This window comes from Bacillus rossius, chromosome 8, assembly GCF_032445375.1.
Source record: "Bacillus rossius redtenbacheri isolate Brsri chromosome 8, Brsri_v3, whole genome shotgun sequence".
NCBI classification, from domain to species: domain Eukaryota; kingdom Metazoa; phylum Arthropoda; class Insecta; order Phasmatodea; family Bacillidae; genus Bacillus; species Bacillus rossius.
Genome location: NC_086336.1, coordinates 56,461,101 through 56,478,212, shown reverse-complemented (window position 1 = coordinate 56,478,212; position 17,112 = coordinate 56,461,101). Strand labels below are relative to the sequence as shown.

Here is a 17,112-nt window from a genome sequence, read left to right as displayed (position 1 = left end):
GATTGAGTGAGGAAATTGTGAGTGGCATTTTTGATTTGGTTTGATTAAAAGGTTTTTTTTCCCCCTTGTTTGTAGGTATTGTCAAGTTAGGCTTTTGGTGTATTGAACAGTAGTTTTCATGCTCTACCACTTTTACTTTTCAGCTAGTTGCGTAATTGCGTTGTCTTCTATTCTATGTATCTTTTCTGATTGTGAAGTTGCGATAGTAGATTATGTGCGTTTGGTTTCTATTAATCGGAAAGGGAAGGTAAATACAATATAAATACTACTTTGTACTAAATATATGCATATATTAGTTTGCTTTTCATTTGCCAGTCTCGTTTATTTTGTTGTTATTTAATTCACCATAAGCGTGTAAATTTTTTTACCTGTGTATGTTTCCGCCATTACATGGCCGGAAGCTAAATCCATTGTGAATCGAAGTGATTATTGGAGTTTAAGTTGTGGTTCGTATGGAGTTTACAAATGCTACATTATCAGTATTATTAATGTTAAATGTTTGAAGATGTGTTACATTCCAATATTCTCGTTTTTGGGAAGGGCATTGTGATAAAAGCCTACACTACAATGAAATGGTGTATGCCGACTGCCGTATAATAATTGCCTTGTCACACGCAGCAATGAAGAAAATATCGTTTGCCGCTGTGCTGAAAAGTATTTACATATCATCACCTGATTGGCAAAAGGACTAATCTTACAAAATCGTAATTTTACAGGAGGAACAAAAAACTGTTAAAATATTAACAAATACAATATAGATAGGCAATAAAAGAGACATCGGAATAAAAACACAAGTTTACTTTTTATGTATGTCATAATTGAATCAAAATACAATAATTGTGTTAATTTATATTATTTGTTAAATATAAGATGTGGGACATTGGACTTAATGCCAGATTGTCTGCCATCTTTCTTTGTAACATAAGTCCTTTAGTCAGTCAATAGAAAATCCATTCGCCTCTTTGCCGGGCATTAAAATACATTTGCCCACCTATTTTGTCTGCTACCTTATTATCTTATAATTTGCAAAGTTTGTTCTAATATAATGGAACATCATTTATAGATTTGGAATATAACACTGAATATTCACTACATACTAAGTTGTCATTTCAAAATTTTAATTAAATTTTTACACTTGCAAGCTCTGCAGTATTAATGTTAAACATGTCAACATAATGAGCTACGAAATCAAGAAGACTAATAACTTTCAATGAAGTATTTACGAAAAAATGTAATTTTTAACCATTTTAAATACAGTACAGCAACATTTCAAGCAACAAAATTATACTAAGAAGTTTAAGTAAGATATTACGTCACGAATTAGAAATCTTATACCATGTAAAGTCAAAAACTAAAATTCACTTGTTAGCAGAAATTTCATCCTCTTCATCTGTTTCTGCAAGAACGTCAGGGACGTTTGGCATAGCCATAAGCTGTAAATAGTCGTGGTGATAACATTGTGGTATTACACCTGACGTACATAACAATCTCAAGTCATTAAATTTAGCTGGTGTTATGGGCAATCTATGTTTGTAAAGAGGTAGAGGTTGATGTATAAGTTTAGAAGCTCGTCCCCTAGTATTACGTTCGAAGATATGCGTGTCCAGTTCTTCACTGCACTGAGCTGAGAATTTTACTTGAATAACATTCACATTTTTTTTAAACATTGCTCTCCTTAGGCTGGATATGCGGACTTGATTTCCATCCAATGTTTTCATTTGTTTTGTACTAGCATACGACTTCGTCATAAAAACGTTTGTGCGTCAAAGTGGTCACTTCGTATGGTCCATGTGTGTATCTGGCATTCACAATTATCGTTGTCCTTTCAGATGGGGCCCACACAATTTTTTTTCTGTACGCATATTCAATGGTCGCATGAATAGAATCTGCAGGCATCAAGGAGTGCCCAGGTAGTAAATAGTTTATCTGAATGTTTTCCAGGGAAGTTGAAGTTTCTAATTTACGGCAACAAGTACTGAAGGTTTCTGTTCTGGCCTGGACAAGAATCACAATACAGAATTAAATGTACATTCCTCTTGTCAACTTCTGCGAGATACAATGTTAATATAGAGCACATTTCATTGGCACCACGTTTACCATCTGCTTCACCCCATACGTAACAAACGCCACGCTTTGACCCGCTTTCATAAAACGTCAGGTTGCAGATGTTATACTTACTTGAATAGTAAATAAGCATACTTTTACCGTGAGGAGTACTCAGTATTTTCTGCAGATCAAAACTTGTGCATTCGTACTCTGTATCTGTTTGTGATAATGCCTGGTCAGCTTGAAATGCAGATAAAGAAGCTTATTTTTATGCTGCATGTAACTGATATTCCTCTGCATCTTCTGTGGTTTTTTCTTACTTATTTTTATATTTAACACATGTTGAACACTTATCGGTAAATATGTAGTGTATGGATTATCGTCAAAAAAATTTTTAAAAATCTGAAATAACATTACCTATATGCTCTTTTACATCCTATTTTCATTACAGCCTGCGGAGATAATAAATTCCAATTACTTTTGGAGATATCGTCCTTATTTTGCAATACAAGACCTAAGTAATCATTCGACCGCCGCAATTTTATATTTTGCCGTGTGTGCGTGAATGCCTAAATAACAGAAATTTTCCATTAGGTAAGGTTAGTTACATTATAAATACTTCAAAATAAACGGAAATTAAAAATAATATCAATTAATTTTACTTGTATAGTTTTAAGTATTTATAATGTAACTGACCTGACCTAACAAAACGGGACAAAGGTTGAACAGTAGGAACTCACGTAATTTTCTTTTTACTTATTACTTGCGCAACAAATAAAACATTAAAATTTGAAATGTTAAAAACTCACCTAAGTTAGAGGCGGGTACAATTCCTTTGCCATTAGTAGAAAATGATGTAGTCGTTCACGTACGTCGCAAAAAAAAAAATCATACTCGTAAACAAGCAACAATTGTGAATGCTGCATGAGTGCACAGGATGAAAATTAAAAAATTCGATATCTCCTAAAGTATTTGGAATTTCTTATCTCCGCCGGGTTTAATGAAAAGAAGAAGTTTAAGAGCACCGAATAAAAGTATTTTTGGAATTTAAAATTTTTAACAAATATTGCCCAAATATAATTAAAAAATTCGACATCTCCCAAAGTATTTGGAATTTCTTATCTCTGTAGGCTGTAATGAAAAGAGGACATAAAAGAGCATATAATGAAAGTTATTTCAGATTTTTAAAAAAAATTTTGACAATCGGTACACTACATATTTACCCACTTAATCTTTTCGTGGTGTGTGGAATCCTAGGTTAAAACTGGTGTTAAAAATATTTAGAAAAACCTTGAGACTTAAGTTGGATGCCCATCTTCCTGAAACTTAGACTTAGCCTATACAAACGGTAAAGAAATGAAACATTTTGCATGTCTTGCGGTAAATACTTTCTTGTAGTCGTGCTGCGACAATAGTGAAAAGATTCAGCTGGTAAACCACTTATGAATTTTTCGGCCTCTAATACTAGTTTCACAGATGTTTTATTTTTTGGTGCATGTGCTCCTCGTTTGTCGGTTTTGACGTGTTTATGCCAGTTTTTGGCTTTCAGTGTATTGTAAAACTTTATCTGTAACACCTAGTGTTGCTATAAAAAAGCAACGACAAACCCTTACTTTTCTCTGTCCACAAGGCAAGAAATAATGTCTCGAAATCTGTTTGGTATCAGACTTTCTTTTTTCTATGGACCGTTGCCTTTTAATAGGATGGAATTCAATGTTATAAAGTAAGAAATCTCGCTGCTGTTGAGTCACCTATTTCCCAGTAAGAGTCAAATTATTTCTTCCTGTCATCCTCTGAAAATGTTAAGCACTCTGATGTTTTCACACACTTATCCCCCCTGCATGGATTAACCCCACATTGAACAGCTTCTTTTGTTATGCCCTTTCTTGTAACATGTTCCTTTCCACATTGGCGAAGTCTCTTGTTTTCTAGCCGAGCTGCTTGCCCTTTCAAGGTTGCTGATTTTCTTCCTCTCCCATCACTTATTTCATATTCCTCTTCACTGTCATAAGTAAGGACATCATTTTGTCGTGGTTGTTCTTTATCTTCTCTTACAACTAATGCAGTTGCCATCAACACATCCACACCATCATCTCCAGATCTTTGTCCAACTTCTCTGTCCACGTCATTCATAACTGATTCCACACTTTCTTCAACTAGGCCTATGTCTTCCACATTTTCAGTCTCAACACACTTGTGACATATAAACTTATTCTACTATCATCAATATTTTTAACTTTTATATTGCTTTGACTACTAGAACTAACTGAAATACTGGACTCTTAAGTATTCGTTATTCACATCTAGCCCTGTACAGACAAAATCATTTTCATTTTCAGTAAACAATTTCAGCTGGATCGTGGATTACAACACTTCCTCCTTCATTGCTAGCTACTACGCGCACTTCTAGATTTTTAGGACCACTGTTTAACGTAATCTCCTTCCGGTTGTTTATTTGATTTTCTGGGTATTCTTCCTGCGTAGTATGCATTTCCAGAGCAAGCTTGACAAGTTTCATTCCTCTTGACATCTTGAATTGAAGCAATAAAGAATTGTTTTCTTCTAAATACCGGTACCATAACCAGATTCATAGTCCTATGCTAATGTAAGGTTAAAATATGCATCCTCTTTGTACCATACAGTTGTTACATTTTATTTTAACTGTAAGTTGCAGAAATCTGTAAAATAATAGCTTCATAGACAAGTCCTAACATACCCAAACTCTGGTTACACTTTGGCATATGTATAAATAAACAACTTTCTTTAATGCATACATTATCTGCTGATTATACTACAATAATAGTTTGTAAATAAATGTAAATAAATTTATGTTTATAAATGATGCCAATTCAATAAAACAACATTTCTTTCTGTGTTATAAATGATGCCAATTCAATAAAACAACATTTCTTTCTGTGTTTCAAAACCTTAAGGAGAAGGTAAATTTCCATGAATACTAGTGTCAGTTTTTCCTTTTTATGGTAATGATTTTTGTTAAAATATTTTTTGTTATAAAACAGTGATAGAAACAATAAATAACATTAATGAATTTGTTTACACACAAAAACATGTACGTGTACAAATGCATGCGCAATAACAACCTAGAATCTTAAACTTGTTGGCCCTCTTGCCAGGATGTAAGTGTAACTTTCGCCCCAAGTGAGATATTTTTTTATACATAGCACAGTGCCTTTGCTAGGATGTGTATTGAATTTTAAAGAATTTTACCAACATAAAAACTAAAAATCGTAAAAAATGTAACATTCACCCTTTTACCAATCAGGCGACGATATAATAGGCGACAAAGTGAAGTTATATTAAATAAAACTACATTAAATATACCTGCATTCATATTTTTTAGAAATAATTTGTATAATTACACTGATTGACAAGTTTTAGAGAACAAAGTAGCGTGGCTGGGTTGTGTTGTTAGTTATGTTAGTATGGTAAATGTTGAAAGCGACTCATTGAAACTAAGTGGGATAAATACACAGAATTATTTTGGCAACACGAGTTAGTAACATGTGTTTTTCTGAAGAGGTATAAAAATATTACAAGGAATTTTAATGGAATGAGTAATGCACAAGTATTTTGTACCGGTTAGATAAGCAGTATCATAGATTTCATTTGAAGGGCTACTCATGCAAAATGCAGGTGGCTGGCTTACTGGAAGACTTGGTGTAGTGTTTTGATATGGAACAGCATATGGAAACATGTTTTAGTGTCTTCGAAAAAGCAGTCAAGTAAAAGTTCCGTATCATGTAGCCAAGTTTATCTTTTTATCATGGTGGCATGATCCTGTGGTATATGCTTGCTGTTTTAATTTAGTATGTCAAAAGATGCTGCACATAACAAAAACTTGTGATATTACAATAAATTACAATCTTAAGTTGAATTAAAACCAAAATATATTTTGTATTCAACTTATGTTTGGGACTGTACAAATAAAAAACCAGAAGGGATAAAAATAAAGTAAAAATTGCTCTATGTTAATATTTAATAGGGCTACCACCATACCAAATTTCAGACAAATCTGAGAAGGTCGGGTTGGGACCTTGGTTGATTTGACATGGAATGGCTCCTGACCTATTAACTACAACACTTATTCTTGCAACTTATATTTAGTGATTCCTTGGTCAGAGAGCCTACACACACACATACATACACACACGCCCACAAATCACACCACACCCCGTTGTTTATGAACTTGTGTAATGTTTTAATTTTTTGTTAGTGTAAAATATTTTGTAGTTTAGTATTCGGCATAAACATTATCTCATTTTCCTATTAAAAAAGGTTTTTTTCCTTTTAATGTAGAAATCAACACATTCCTACAAATGGTAGATTTATTTTGTCTTATGTTTAGTGTTTCTAACTGTATTTAAATAATTACTTTTTATCATTAAAATGTAGTAAGACAATTTAATTAAAAGGTCCTGAAATTTGTACACCAGGTATCTGTAGACACCCTGCTAAGTAACCGTCATTATATTATCAATACAGAGGCAAAATTTTATCACAAATTACATGTGTCAATAATATTTGTGTTGAGAATGTGTCGGTTAAGTATCGTAAAATGTGATGCAATGCAGCAAAAGATATTGATTGATACCTTCTGTTTAAAATTTTCCTTTGGTTTTTTTTTTTTTTTAAACACAGACAACAATCTTGCCTTTTTCCTAATGCAAGTCAGTTCTTCCCAACCAAAGGTTTTGTACTTGCTCCAGTAAGAGCATCCAATAAGACTGTTGCCCGACCTTTAATAGCAACATAATAATCTACGTCAGTATATCATGAAAAGTAATTTTTACTTAATTATTTACTTATTAATTTTAGTTTGTAACATGCCCACCAACAGCTTAGGGCTTTAGTGGTGGGCACAACACATACAGACAGGTAAACAGAAAATAAAAGACAATACAAAAATAAAACAAAACAAAAACAGGAATAAAATTGGTCACAGCAAGTACCTGGACACTACGTCTTATCAGTACCAAAGTAGACAAGCTCCACCTAACAAACATACCAGATACTTACAGTGACCAAAACTTGTATAACATGAATATTCACAATGATTTTGGCATGCTCGTATTGTTTGTTAACCTATATGTTGCAGTATGTTTTGTGTGTGCCTTTGTATATGTATATACCAATATTGATTCCTTTTAGGCTGAGTCACCTGCTTTGCTTTTATTTTGTCATGGGATTAATCAGTTTTTTTTTTTAATATTAATTTTCAGGAAATAGCTACAGGTGGGAAGACCACCTTCACCACAGTGTGTGGGGAAAATGGAGACCCCACTATGTGCAGAGCTTGTGGCCCGGACCCTGAATTTTCATGGCCAGCCGTTGCAAAAATTGTGGGAAACTGATTTGGCCAAGTTTGACCTGAGCTTCAGCAAAGAACCCGATTTTGAAGTTTACCAGCAGAGACAGAAGCACCTTAGGTATGTTTTTTGTGTGTACGTACTAGAGATTTTTCCTTCAGTGTCTATAAAGTTTGAGTATGAGTTTTTATAAAGGAACCCTTTGTAAGCTATTATGGCTGTCTAATTCTTTGAAATGATTAGCAGAGCCAAATGAAATATGTATGCAAATAGAAAGTAAATCCTTTTAATAAGCCAAAACTCAATGTTTGATTGATTAAAACAATGAAAACCTCTTGTCTAATCCTAATTCGGGTTGGCACCAGAATTAGGGTAAGAAAACCAGTATCAATGGGTCTTGACGTGGGTTCTTCTGTTGTGACCCAATGAGATGATAATGGAGCATTGACAGTTGGGTAAAGCAGGAGTACCCTGAGAAAACCTACTTGTTCACAGCAATGTCTACCACGTTTCCCACTTGTAAAAATCAAGTGTGTAGAACTGGGAATTAAAATGTAGTTAAAAATTGTTTCCAGGAACAAAATTTTAGAAGTTTTCTATTTACTCTAAATTTTCAAAAAACAAATTATAAACTGTTTGATTCAACCTCGATTACTAACACTTCAAAATAATGAAAATTTGTTTGCTTTCAAATATTTGGTGTAGCATATCTCGTCAGTTTGTCTGATACCAATAAGCAACGTTTTAAACAGGGTTGGCTGATTTAAACTGCAATGGTTCAAATCAAGTGGTTTTTATTTAAAAAGTTTTTAAAAAATGTATTTTTAAATAGAATATCTTGATTAATTTTAATGAAAGGTCTAATTTCATTTCAATAACAATGGTTTGCTCAATAATGTTTCTTGTGACTAACTGGAACAAATATATACTTATCAAGCAAGACCTTATTGAAATGATCTGTAAGTTGTAAATTACACCCAGGTAAATATTCCTCTAAAATAAAATTAATTAGTAAATTGTAATCATAAATGTAAAGAAAGGAAATAAATAATTTTATTATTTAAAAAATTCAAACTTTATGGGAAATTCCTGACTACAATCCCCTTTCTATGAGAAACACCCATTCTATGGAAAATCCTGCTCCTGTAGGGAAATACCCTTTCTGTGGTTAAGTCCCATTCAGATGTGCAGATTTTCTGGGCTTTAGTTCTTTGATGTTATAACTTTTCTGATTCAACATGAGTGGCATAAAGCGGGAGGTTGTGTGGCTTTCATTTGAATCAAAACATGGTATATTTTTCATTTCAAACTTAAAAACATAAAATTTTTATTCATTTTGTCACATGCACCAAGAGTATGGAGAAAAAAGTCAACAACCATGGACTACAACACCACAAAACCGACAGTCCATGGCAATGTCTATCAAAAGAAAGAAATGCCTTAGTTTCAACTGCGTATAAATAGATCTAAAACCATGCGACACAGTAGCAGCTTACTTGCTGTATGAACCTATGATGAATCAGACATTGTGACTCAAAAATGTAAAAAAGTAAATATGTAATGGTTTTGGATTTAACATGAAATTAACAGAAATAATGTTTATAATATTGCTGAACTAAAATAGTGTACCTGGCTGCAGTAAACACAAAAACACATAACTAGGGTTTAAATATGTAAATATGAGTTCATTTAATCACTAATTTGGGAATGCAGCATTTTAAAAGAAGATTCATGTTTTCCGTGAAATGGATTGCATGGTGTTTCACAGTATTTTGCTGTTTACAAAAAAATTTTTTTTGATCAATATGTAGAGTTGCAGGTTGTGGAAAAGAAGGGGAGTAGAACTGAAATAAAGGCTGGTTTGGTTAGGTTATATTATAAATGGATTGCATGGTGTTTCACAGTATTTTGCTGTTTACAAAATTTTTTTTTTGATCAATATGTAGAGTTGCAGGTTGTGGAAAATAAGGGGAGTAGAACTGAAATAAAGGCTGGTTTGGTTAGGTTATATTATTGACATTATTAAAAACATAATTTTTTTATTTCATGATTTAAATATTTTAACAAACATTTTACATATAATTATTGTAGCTGACTTAACCTAACCAACCTTTTACTTCAATATACATAATTTGTCTAAATTCCCAGAAGTTACTACACTACACATTTACTTATTTTTTCCCTGTGTATTTTTTACATGATGTGAAAAAATTCTTACAATTCAAATTCAATATTCATATTCAAGAATAATTTGGAATTCATATTTGATTTAAACTAAAAAACAGCACAAAAGTTGTATCTATATGGTATTAATTGTAAGCATAATTACTGCACTATTTGCAAAATGTCACAGTCCAATTGTATCTGAGCAGTTATATCGTTGCATGCAATAGTGCGGAACAAGTTTTAGTAGTTGAATTTGAAGTGAATCATATTTGTTATAATAGCATAAAAAATTGGCCAACTATGCACATAACAAAATATTAAGGTAGCTAATGGTGGCTTATTTGTGGTTGCAGTTTTCAAGATAGAGGGAAGCGGCAGAAGCTTCTTCAGTTTATTGTGAACAAAGCAAATGCTTTGTTCGATCCTGCTGTTCTTGAATTGGAGCCCAGGGAGAGATCATCAGGAGATGAAGGTAATTTTTGAAATCAGTATTGTTATATTTTTGTAGCAGTAATATTTGGCTTGTATATTGTAGGGGTAAGCAAGTAAGTATTAAAAAAAAATTTGTAATTCAATTCAACATTTTAAATCAAATTTATTTGTTAGCAACAATTACACCAAAAGGGACTTCGGTCATAAAACAAATTTAAATGACAAAAAAGGTGTAACATGAATGAAACCAATAAGGTTTATTGTGAAATTTGAATTTCATACATGCTTTTCATAGGTATGTAATAAATAATCAGCGATTATGATTAACATTAATTATAAATACTCTATTTTTATGTCTGTTATCAGTTGACCCACAAAACATTTTTTGAACCTAAAATATTGTTATGAGTGGGGAAAATGGGTTCATAAGGATAGCCCTATTAATTTGATACTGTTTTATTTATTACTAATATTTACATTACTAACTAAATCACCGAAGATAATGTCTGTTCACAAATCACTTAAGTATCTGGCCAGTCCACAAGTTCACACTCCTCACTGGAGCTAGGCTCAACAGTGGTTCTCCCCTTGCCTCCCACCTGTCCGCACATACAGTTTCGCGCCACTTGGTTACTTCGTGCCTGCGCGGCTCGCCGAACACGCACTTCACTCAGCTCACCCGTGGGAACTCCCACGGAATCCGGCGTTGCCTCTTATTCCCTTCAGCCGTCTCTCTGGAACTGACTGGAGTGGTTGTGATGTCGCATCGCATCCCGGGCCGTCCAGGTGCCCGAAGCATCCAGAATAGTCGTGCTTATTCACACGCCCCACCACTAGGTGGTCTCTGTAAGCCCACAGAATTCCCAAGCCACTAATGGATGTATGACAGCGCCGAGGAAGGATGTGGGGCAGGGGGGTGGTGAGGCCGGGATGCCATCTTTCAGCCATTTTGTTATTCGTGGTAGCTAACACCCGTTCAAAGGCATTGGCTTAGTTCAAACAGCAGCATTCAAGGCCTTTCCCAGGACTTTTTTTCAACCTGGTGCATGCCTTAATTGTGTGAACTTACTTTGGATACAAGTAGTTTCATACATTTAGTCTTTGCCCCTCCTGAGTAATCTCTGCCTAATTCAAATGTCCATCTATTTATATAGGAGTCGAGCGAGTGGCTTCAGCTAGACTTGACTTGAGTTATTGCTCCCATTTCAGGTCAAGATTTTATATTTACAGTAAGTACAGATAAATTTGTAGACTTTTTCAATTGTTTAACTTTCACAAAATTAAAAATATATACAGCGCATACCTTTTGCATAATTAGCGGCCAAAGTTACATTTTTAACGTTTTTGGGTTGTACAAATAAGGAGAATTTAATTTATCGCAGAACTGAAACTTTTTATGTTAAACTGCAATGCCACTGGCTACTGCAAGCAATGGTTTGAATTTCTTTCAGAAAATATTAATTAATTTTACCTGGCATTTCAAAATTCTCAAATTTGTTACGATTTTGACAGCTAATAAACATGAAATGATTTTCTGTGATCGAAATGCAAACCATATCATGAAGTAGCCAGTGGCATTGCAGTTAAACCTAAAAAGTTTCAGTTATGCAATAAATTAAATTCTCCTTATTTGTACAACCCAAAAATGTTAAAATTGTAACTTTGGCAGCTAATTATGCAAAAAGTATGTGCTGTATATATTTTTCATTTCGTGAAAGTTAAACAATTAAATAAGTATAAAAGTTGATCAGTGATTAATATAAATATAAAATCATGTCCTGAAATTGGAGGCACCCCCTTAACCAAACGAGTGTTGACAGTATTTTTTTAACTCTATAATTATTCAACATGTGCAACGAACATAAAATCACATTTGCGGACATTTTGCCATGAAACTTCATATTTATGTTAATGCCATTTGCAAAGTTTTCTTAAAGTATGATATATTCTAAATACAATAGACTCGGGGTAATGACTGGTAAGGGATCCATGAATAACTGAAAAACACACTTTTAAAGCAATGTTATAAAAAAAAATTATTAAAATTTTTTTAGCCCAACTATCTAAACCAGCAGGTCCCAAAAGGTGTTCTTCAGAACCTTGGGGTTCCTTGAGTCTGAACGAATGTCATATAAAGCGGGCAAAATTATTGTTAAATAATTTTCTTTGAAGGAGTTGGTGTTTCTGCCAAAGGAAAAGTCGATCTAATTTAGAAAGCAATGAAAATAATTTTTGTACGAACTGTACTTGAGGGTTATTCATAGGTATTTGTATATATGGATATTTGGTTTACAAAAATAGTTTTTAATAATTTGAATCAAAAATGCTAATTTCACAATAATATATGGCAATTATAATATAATATTAATTTTTGTGCCCTGATAAATTACACATAAGTAAATGAGTGTTTTTTTTTCTTTTTCAGGTTGCTATGCTGTGGTTCCAACATATGAATCATTCGTTGAAATAGATAAGCAGAACAAGAATAGGCATATTTTTGAGGTATTTTATACTATCAGAGGAATTTTTTTGGGGAAGGGGGGGCTACAAAATTTATCCAATTTTTATGTTCAAACTACTTAACCCGTCATTGGTCGCATTGTAAAATGTTACACCAGTGGTCGCGCATGAGCATTTTGCTCACAGACTTAATTTTACGATTAGAGTCGGGCTTAACCACTTTTAAAAGGCCAAATATTTTACTTATTGCAAATAAAACAACTCTGCTTGTTTAAATAATATTTAATATTATTATCACATAATTTTAAAAAAAAATTTTAACATAAAATCATCATTAGAATAAACTATTTGGCTGTATACTGAGTTTCCTTTTTCCGGCCTACGAATACATCAACAATAAATCCAGTAGTTTTGGAAACAAAACAGAAAATAACACTTTATTTACTACTTCATCATTTTCTAGCACAAAAATTATTAAATCTACTAAGTCTTTTGAGGGCACACTAATTTATGTTATACATTTGAGACTATGACTAATAGAAAAAACATTATGCAATAGAGAATTTCTACTTAAAAATTAACTGCTTTCATGGAAATTTACATTTTATTCAACATTTTGGTCAAAATTTTGATTATTGGCGGCTGCTTTGTTTTCATGTGGTAAACCTACGGCAACCATGGTGGAACTTCTGTAATTATACAAAGCACAGAATATATATCACATTACTGAAAATTCTAGTAAAAAATAAAATATATTCATAAAACTATGGAAAGACTATAATTACATTTCTTCCTCTGGAATTCCTAAGTGTTTTTCCAAAATTATAAAATCTTGTCTAACTTCTATCCAAATTCAGCTTTTCAGCTTACATATTCAAAAGTAATTTCTTATTTTTGATACGAAAATCAACAATTTTGTGAAAAAATGATAATGTTTACTATAATTGATGTTAATTGATGTTTTATGTAATGTATTTTTTTTTTGTATTTTCAATCAAAATATTGATAATTATAACATAAATTAGCTGTTCTGGAACATTTAGCGATTTGTTGAAGAACCAAAGTCACAATGTTCTTCTCCCGATTCATTTCAATAAGTAATACCACGAATCATTAGATTTATAATTAACAAAATAAGTCTTACGATAATATATTCCACAACTAAACACAGCACTTTGCAAACCGAACTGTCGTCACAAGTGTAGCAACGCGACTGGTCGCACTGTGAGCAAACTGTTCATGCGGCGTGCATGCCTGTAAACAATATCTATCTCAAGGCCAAGTATCAGTTACATCCTGTCAACCACCTAGTGACTTAATAAGGAAGGTTCAAAACTCAGCTAGAAAAAAGGACACCTCCCCACAGCAATAAAAACAATAACAGTAAAACATTATTTCTGAGGGTGAGCAAAATGCTCATAGCGCGACCAATGACGAGTTAAGGGACCTAACTGCTGTCTGTTAAAGAGTGGTGTCACAATTAACTAGAGTTTGTGAAATTTTATAATTGAAAATTAGTATCAGTACATATTATTTTATTTTTATACATATTTAATGTCTAGGTTTTTTTTTAATTGCTGAAGTGTACTCATCCTTTAAATTTTGTATTTTTTGCTCTTTCAAGTATTTAACGTCAAAGGAAATATTGGTTGGCTAAGCATGGGTCGAGCTTAAAGTGGTAAAAATATTTTTCTTCATAATAGTCTCTGGCCCATTTCATTTTTTTTGTCAACAGGAGATTAATTGTGAACAAAATACATGTAGTAAACAATTGTGTTTGTTGGAATATTTGTGAGCGTGAAGAAACTTACATTGATTGCTGTTGCTTGCAAAACTACTGTGGTAATGTTTGGACTGTTTAGTGTATAATAATGTACAGCGAAACCACATTACAAAGATTCTTTACATTCAGTAACAGTTCATTATAAAGTACTTCAATATGAAGTACCAAAACTGTGGGTTGTTTACCTTCCTGCCCAAAAAGATGAATCAAAATAATGCATGCTGCTAAGTTTTTAACATTCAAATGCTGTTTACTTCAGTATTTAATACACCGCAGAGTGTTATTTTCAGTTATTAAAGAAACACTGAGGACTGTGGTTACAGTGCAGAAATGAAATGGAAGATAGAAATGGCAATAGTTTGGAAAGTGTACTATTGTTGGCTACTTCTGTTCGTGTTTCAGATCGTGAAGCCTGGAGACCTCATCATTGGGTCCATTCTGAACAAATCGGTTTCAGGACTGTTGCTGAAAGTCTTGTGCATTGATGGAGATTTTCCCAGAGGAGTGGCAGATTTGGGCATTAAGGTAATGCCATCTTTGACCTATGTGGTTTGGATTGATCGTAGACACTAAATATGCAAACTGAATAGGTACTACTATTACAGTCTAACCCTGTTAAGACCTTTCAAGGGACTGGATGATAAAAACTTATTAACAGGGAAACTTCTCAAAAGAGAAATTGTAAAGATCAGTCGCTACATAAAAAAATCATTAAAATGTAGGGATGTGCGAAAGTGACTTTATCCACACGAAATGAAAGTGAAAGAAAATTTATCAAGTTTCGCGAAAGTGAAACGAAAATGAATTTTTCTATGAGATAAATATATTCTTAACAAAAGTTAAGCGAAATTTTTTAATTAACAAAGAAAAAAAGTGCCCCAAAATTTGCTCTTCAGTAATAAATTCTATTACATAAATCATTTTGGTACCTTTTGATGTATATATAAATATTACTATTTAATAAAATCAACATCCGCCCTAGACCACACAACACAGCCCCATGTCACTCGTAAATTTCAAGAATCAATCCAGATCTTTCAGCGCACAGACTATTTCCTTTACAGTCGTAATGTCGCAGTCTATGATAATATATTTATCACGTGCATGGTACTGATGAAAAAATACGTGAATACTGCGGAACGGCCGCCATCTTGCACCACTGTCACACATGGCTAGCTCAGGAAGCTGTAAACTAGGCAATGGACATGGTCAAAACAAAACATAACAAATGGTTGCTGCCAAGTGGTCATTACATGCAGTGACTTGTTGACCTTTTTGTCTAATTGGCTGTATATTATGAGGATTTTATATGCCAGTCAGAGTATGTAAAATTTAAATAAAGCAGACGACAATGTTTTTGTTTGGCTGTGCACGAATAAAAGTAGGTACGTTCTTTGTTTATGTGTATACGGTAAATACTAAATAGTGTACTAACAGTTCTGGAATGTATGTTTTACGAATATAGTACCTACACTACTGTTTGAAAGCAAATGAATCAGGTAATTTTTCAAATATTGCATGATTTTGTTTTGATACCTAGGCCTACTGTAATCACGGTTGAATTTTGTTTACTTTATCTGCCATGTTTGTTCAAATTATGATTTTACCGTATTTTCATTAACGTGAGTTTTTTTCATCACCACGTAAATTAATCTTAATGGAAATCTTTTTTCTAATTAATGTCTTTATATGATTTGCATATGTTATTACATTATTAGTAATAACAAGCAAATCATATAAAGACATTACAGTAGAATCTCAGTGCTAAGTACTTACAGGTACCTCAAGTTTTTGTACTTAGCACTGAAACATGCATACATATCTTTACAAAGAGAAAAAAATATATAAAAAAATAGCTACAGGAGAGCCGCAATGCAATATGTATTCGCAACTGCGACTTGCTTTTTTCCCCGTGTCTAGTTCTCTGAGTATATCCACTTTTTCCTTAAGCGTGAATTGCTTTCGTTTCTTTTTATCTCCAGAATCATTCATATTGTAGCACAAATACAATGCGGTGTTTAAATAACGTAACCTGAAAATAAACTCAACAATAACAATAAACAATCCCGGCACAGGCATCAAACAGTATTTTTAGCGTAGCGTAACACTTTTGTCTAAATAATTAATACTTCTCTCAAACCTCCGTCTTTCAATGTATCGAATGGTGTTGTGTTGCTCACGTCGCATACTACGTACGGTATAATCTATGGTTGTGCGCGCAACTGTTTGTTAACTTTGTTTTGAGAATTTAGAGGTTAGAAAATACGTTGCGTTGGTATTTGTGTATCTTTGTTCTACTACATTAATCATTTAGCTGGAAATTTATTTACCAGTTTAAGTAAATTTTGGTGTAGTAATGCCACGCTACTAGTAGAATTTATACGTTATAGTGAAAATGATACTTTAAACTGAAACCGTTTTGCATGGCGAAGATAAGATTTTTGGCGGGGACTTAAAAAAAATTCGTTAAGTGAAATATATTTTATAATAAGGAACGTTATTGTACCGGTATTATACTGTACATTTTTATTAAATTAAGATTTCTTTTTCAACTAGAACAAACGAACTTCGGTAAGCTATTGAACTTTCGTTTGGCTCGAAATATTTCGCTAAAAACGAACTTCGACAGATGAAATTCTTACCGAAATCTAAAATGAAAGTAGCAAAATTTCGATTTCGGTATCGGTATACCGAACATTCGCACAACCCTATTAAAATGACATACTTAGGTTATGGACTGTTTGTTCAGCTTTCTCTTTTAAAATTCAACCATTAGTGTGTTTTCCATTACCACAAATATTTAATGTTGGTTAAAAGCCTCACATTACATTAAAAAATTTTATGTGGAATTAAGTAATTACTCAAAATATTGAATTACCTTTTAAGTTACCATGAAAA

The 17,112-nt window shown here is 32.9% G+C and overlaps 1 protein-coding gene across 10 annotated transcripts in view; it reads left to right on the top strand.

Moving 5' to 3' along the window:
• The window catches only part of LOC134534971 (tetratricopeptide repeat protein 14 homolog), a 56,192-nt gene continuing 39,080 nt past the window's right edge, over nucleotides 1-17,112 (top strand). For 3 of the 10 annotated variants that reach the window (XM_063373746.1, XM_063373741.1, XM_063373744.1), the window contains exons 1-5: nucleotides 292-446; nucleotides 7,287-7,493; nucleotides 9,893-10,011; nucleotides 12,397-12,473; nucleotides 14,617-14,739. In XM_063373746.1, coding sequence (XP_063229816.1) covers nucleotides 7,336-7,493; nucleotides 9,893-10,011; nucleotides 12,397-12,473; nucleotides 14,617-14,739 — 477 coding nt within the window. In that variant the 5' untranslated portion in view covers nucleotides 292-446; nucleotides 7,287-7,335. Of the gene's footprint in view, nucleotides 248-291; nucleotides 447-7,286; nucleotides 7,494-9,892; nucleotides 10,012-12,396; nucleotides 12,474-14,616; nucleotides 14,740-17,112 lie in introns of those variants that run through there. The other 7 variants (XM_063373740.1, XM_063373738.1, XM_063373748.1 and 4 more) reach the window with 5 other exon arrangements.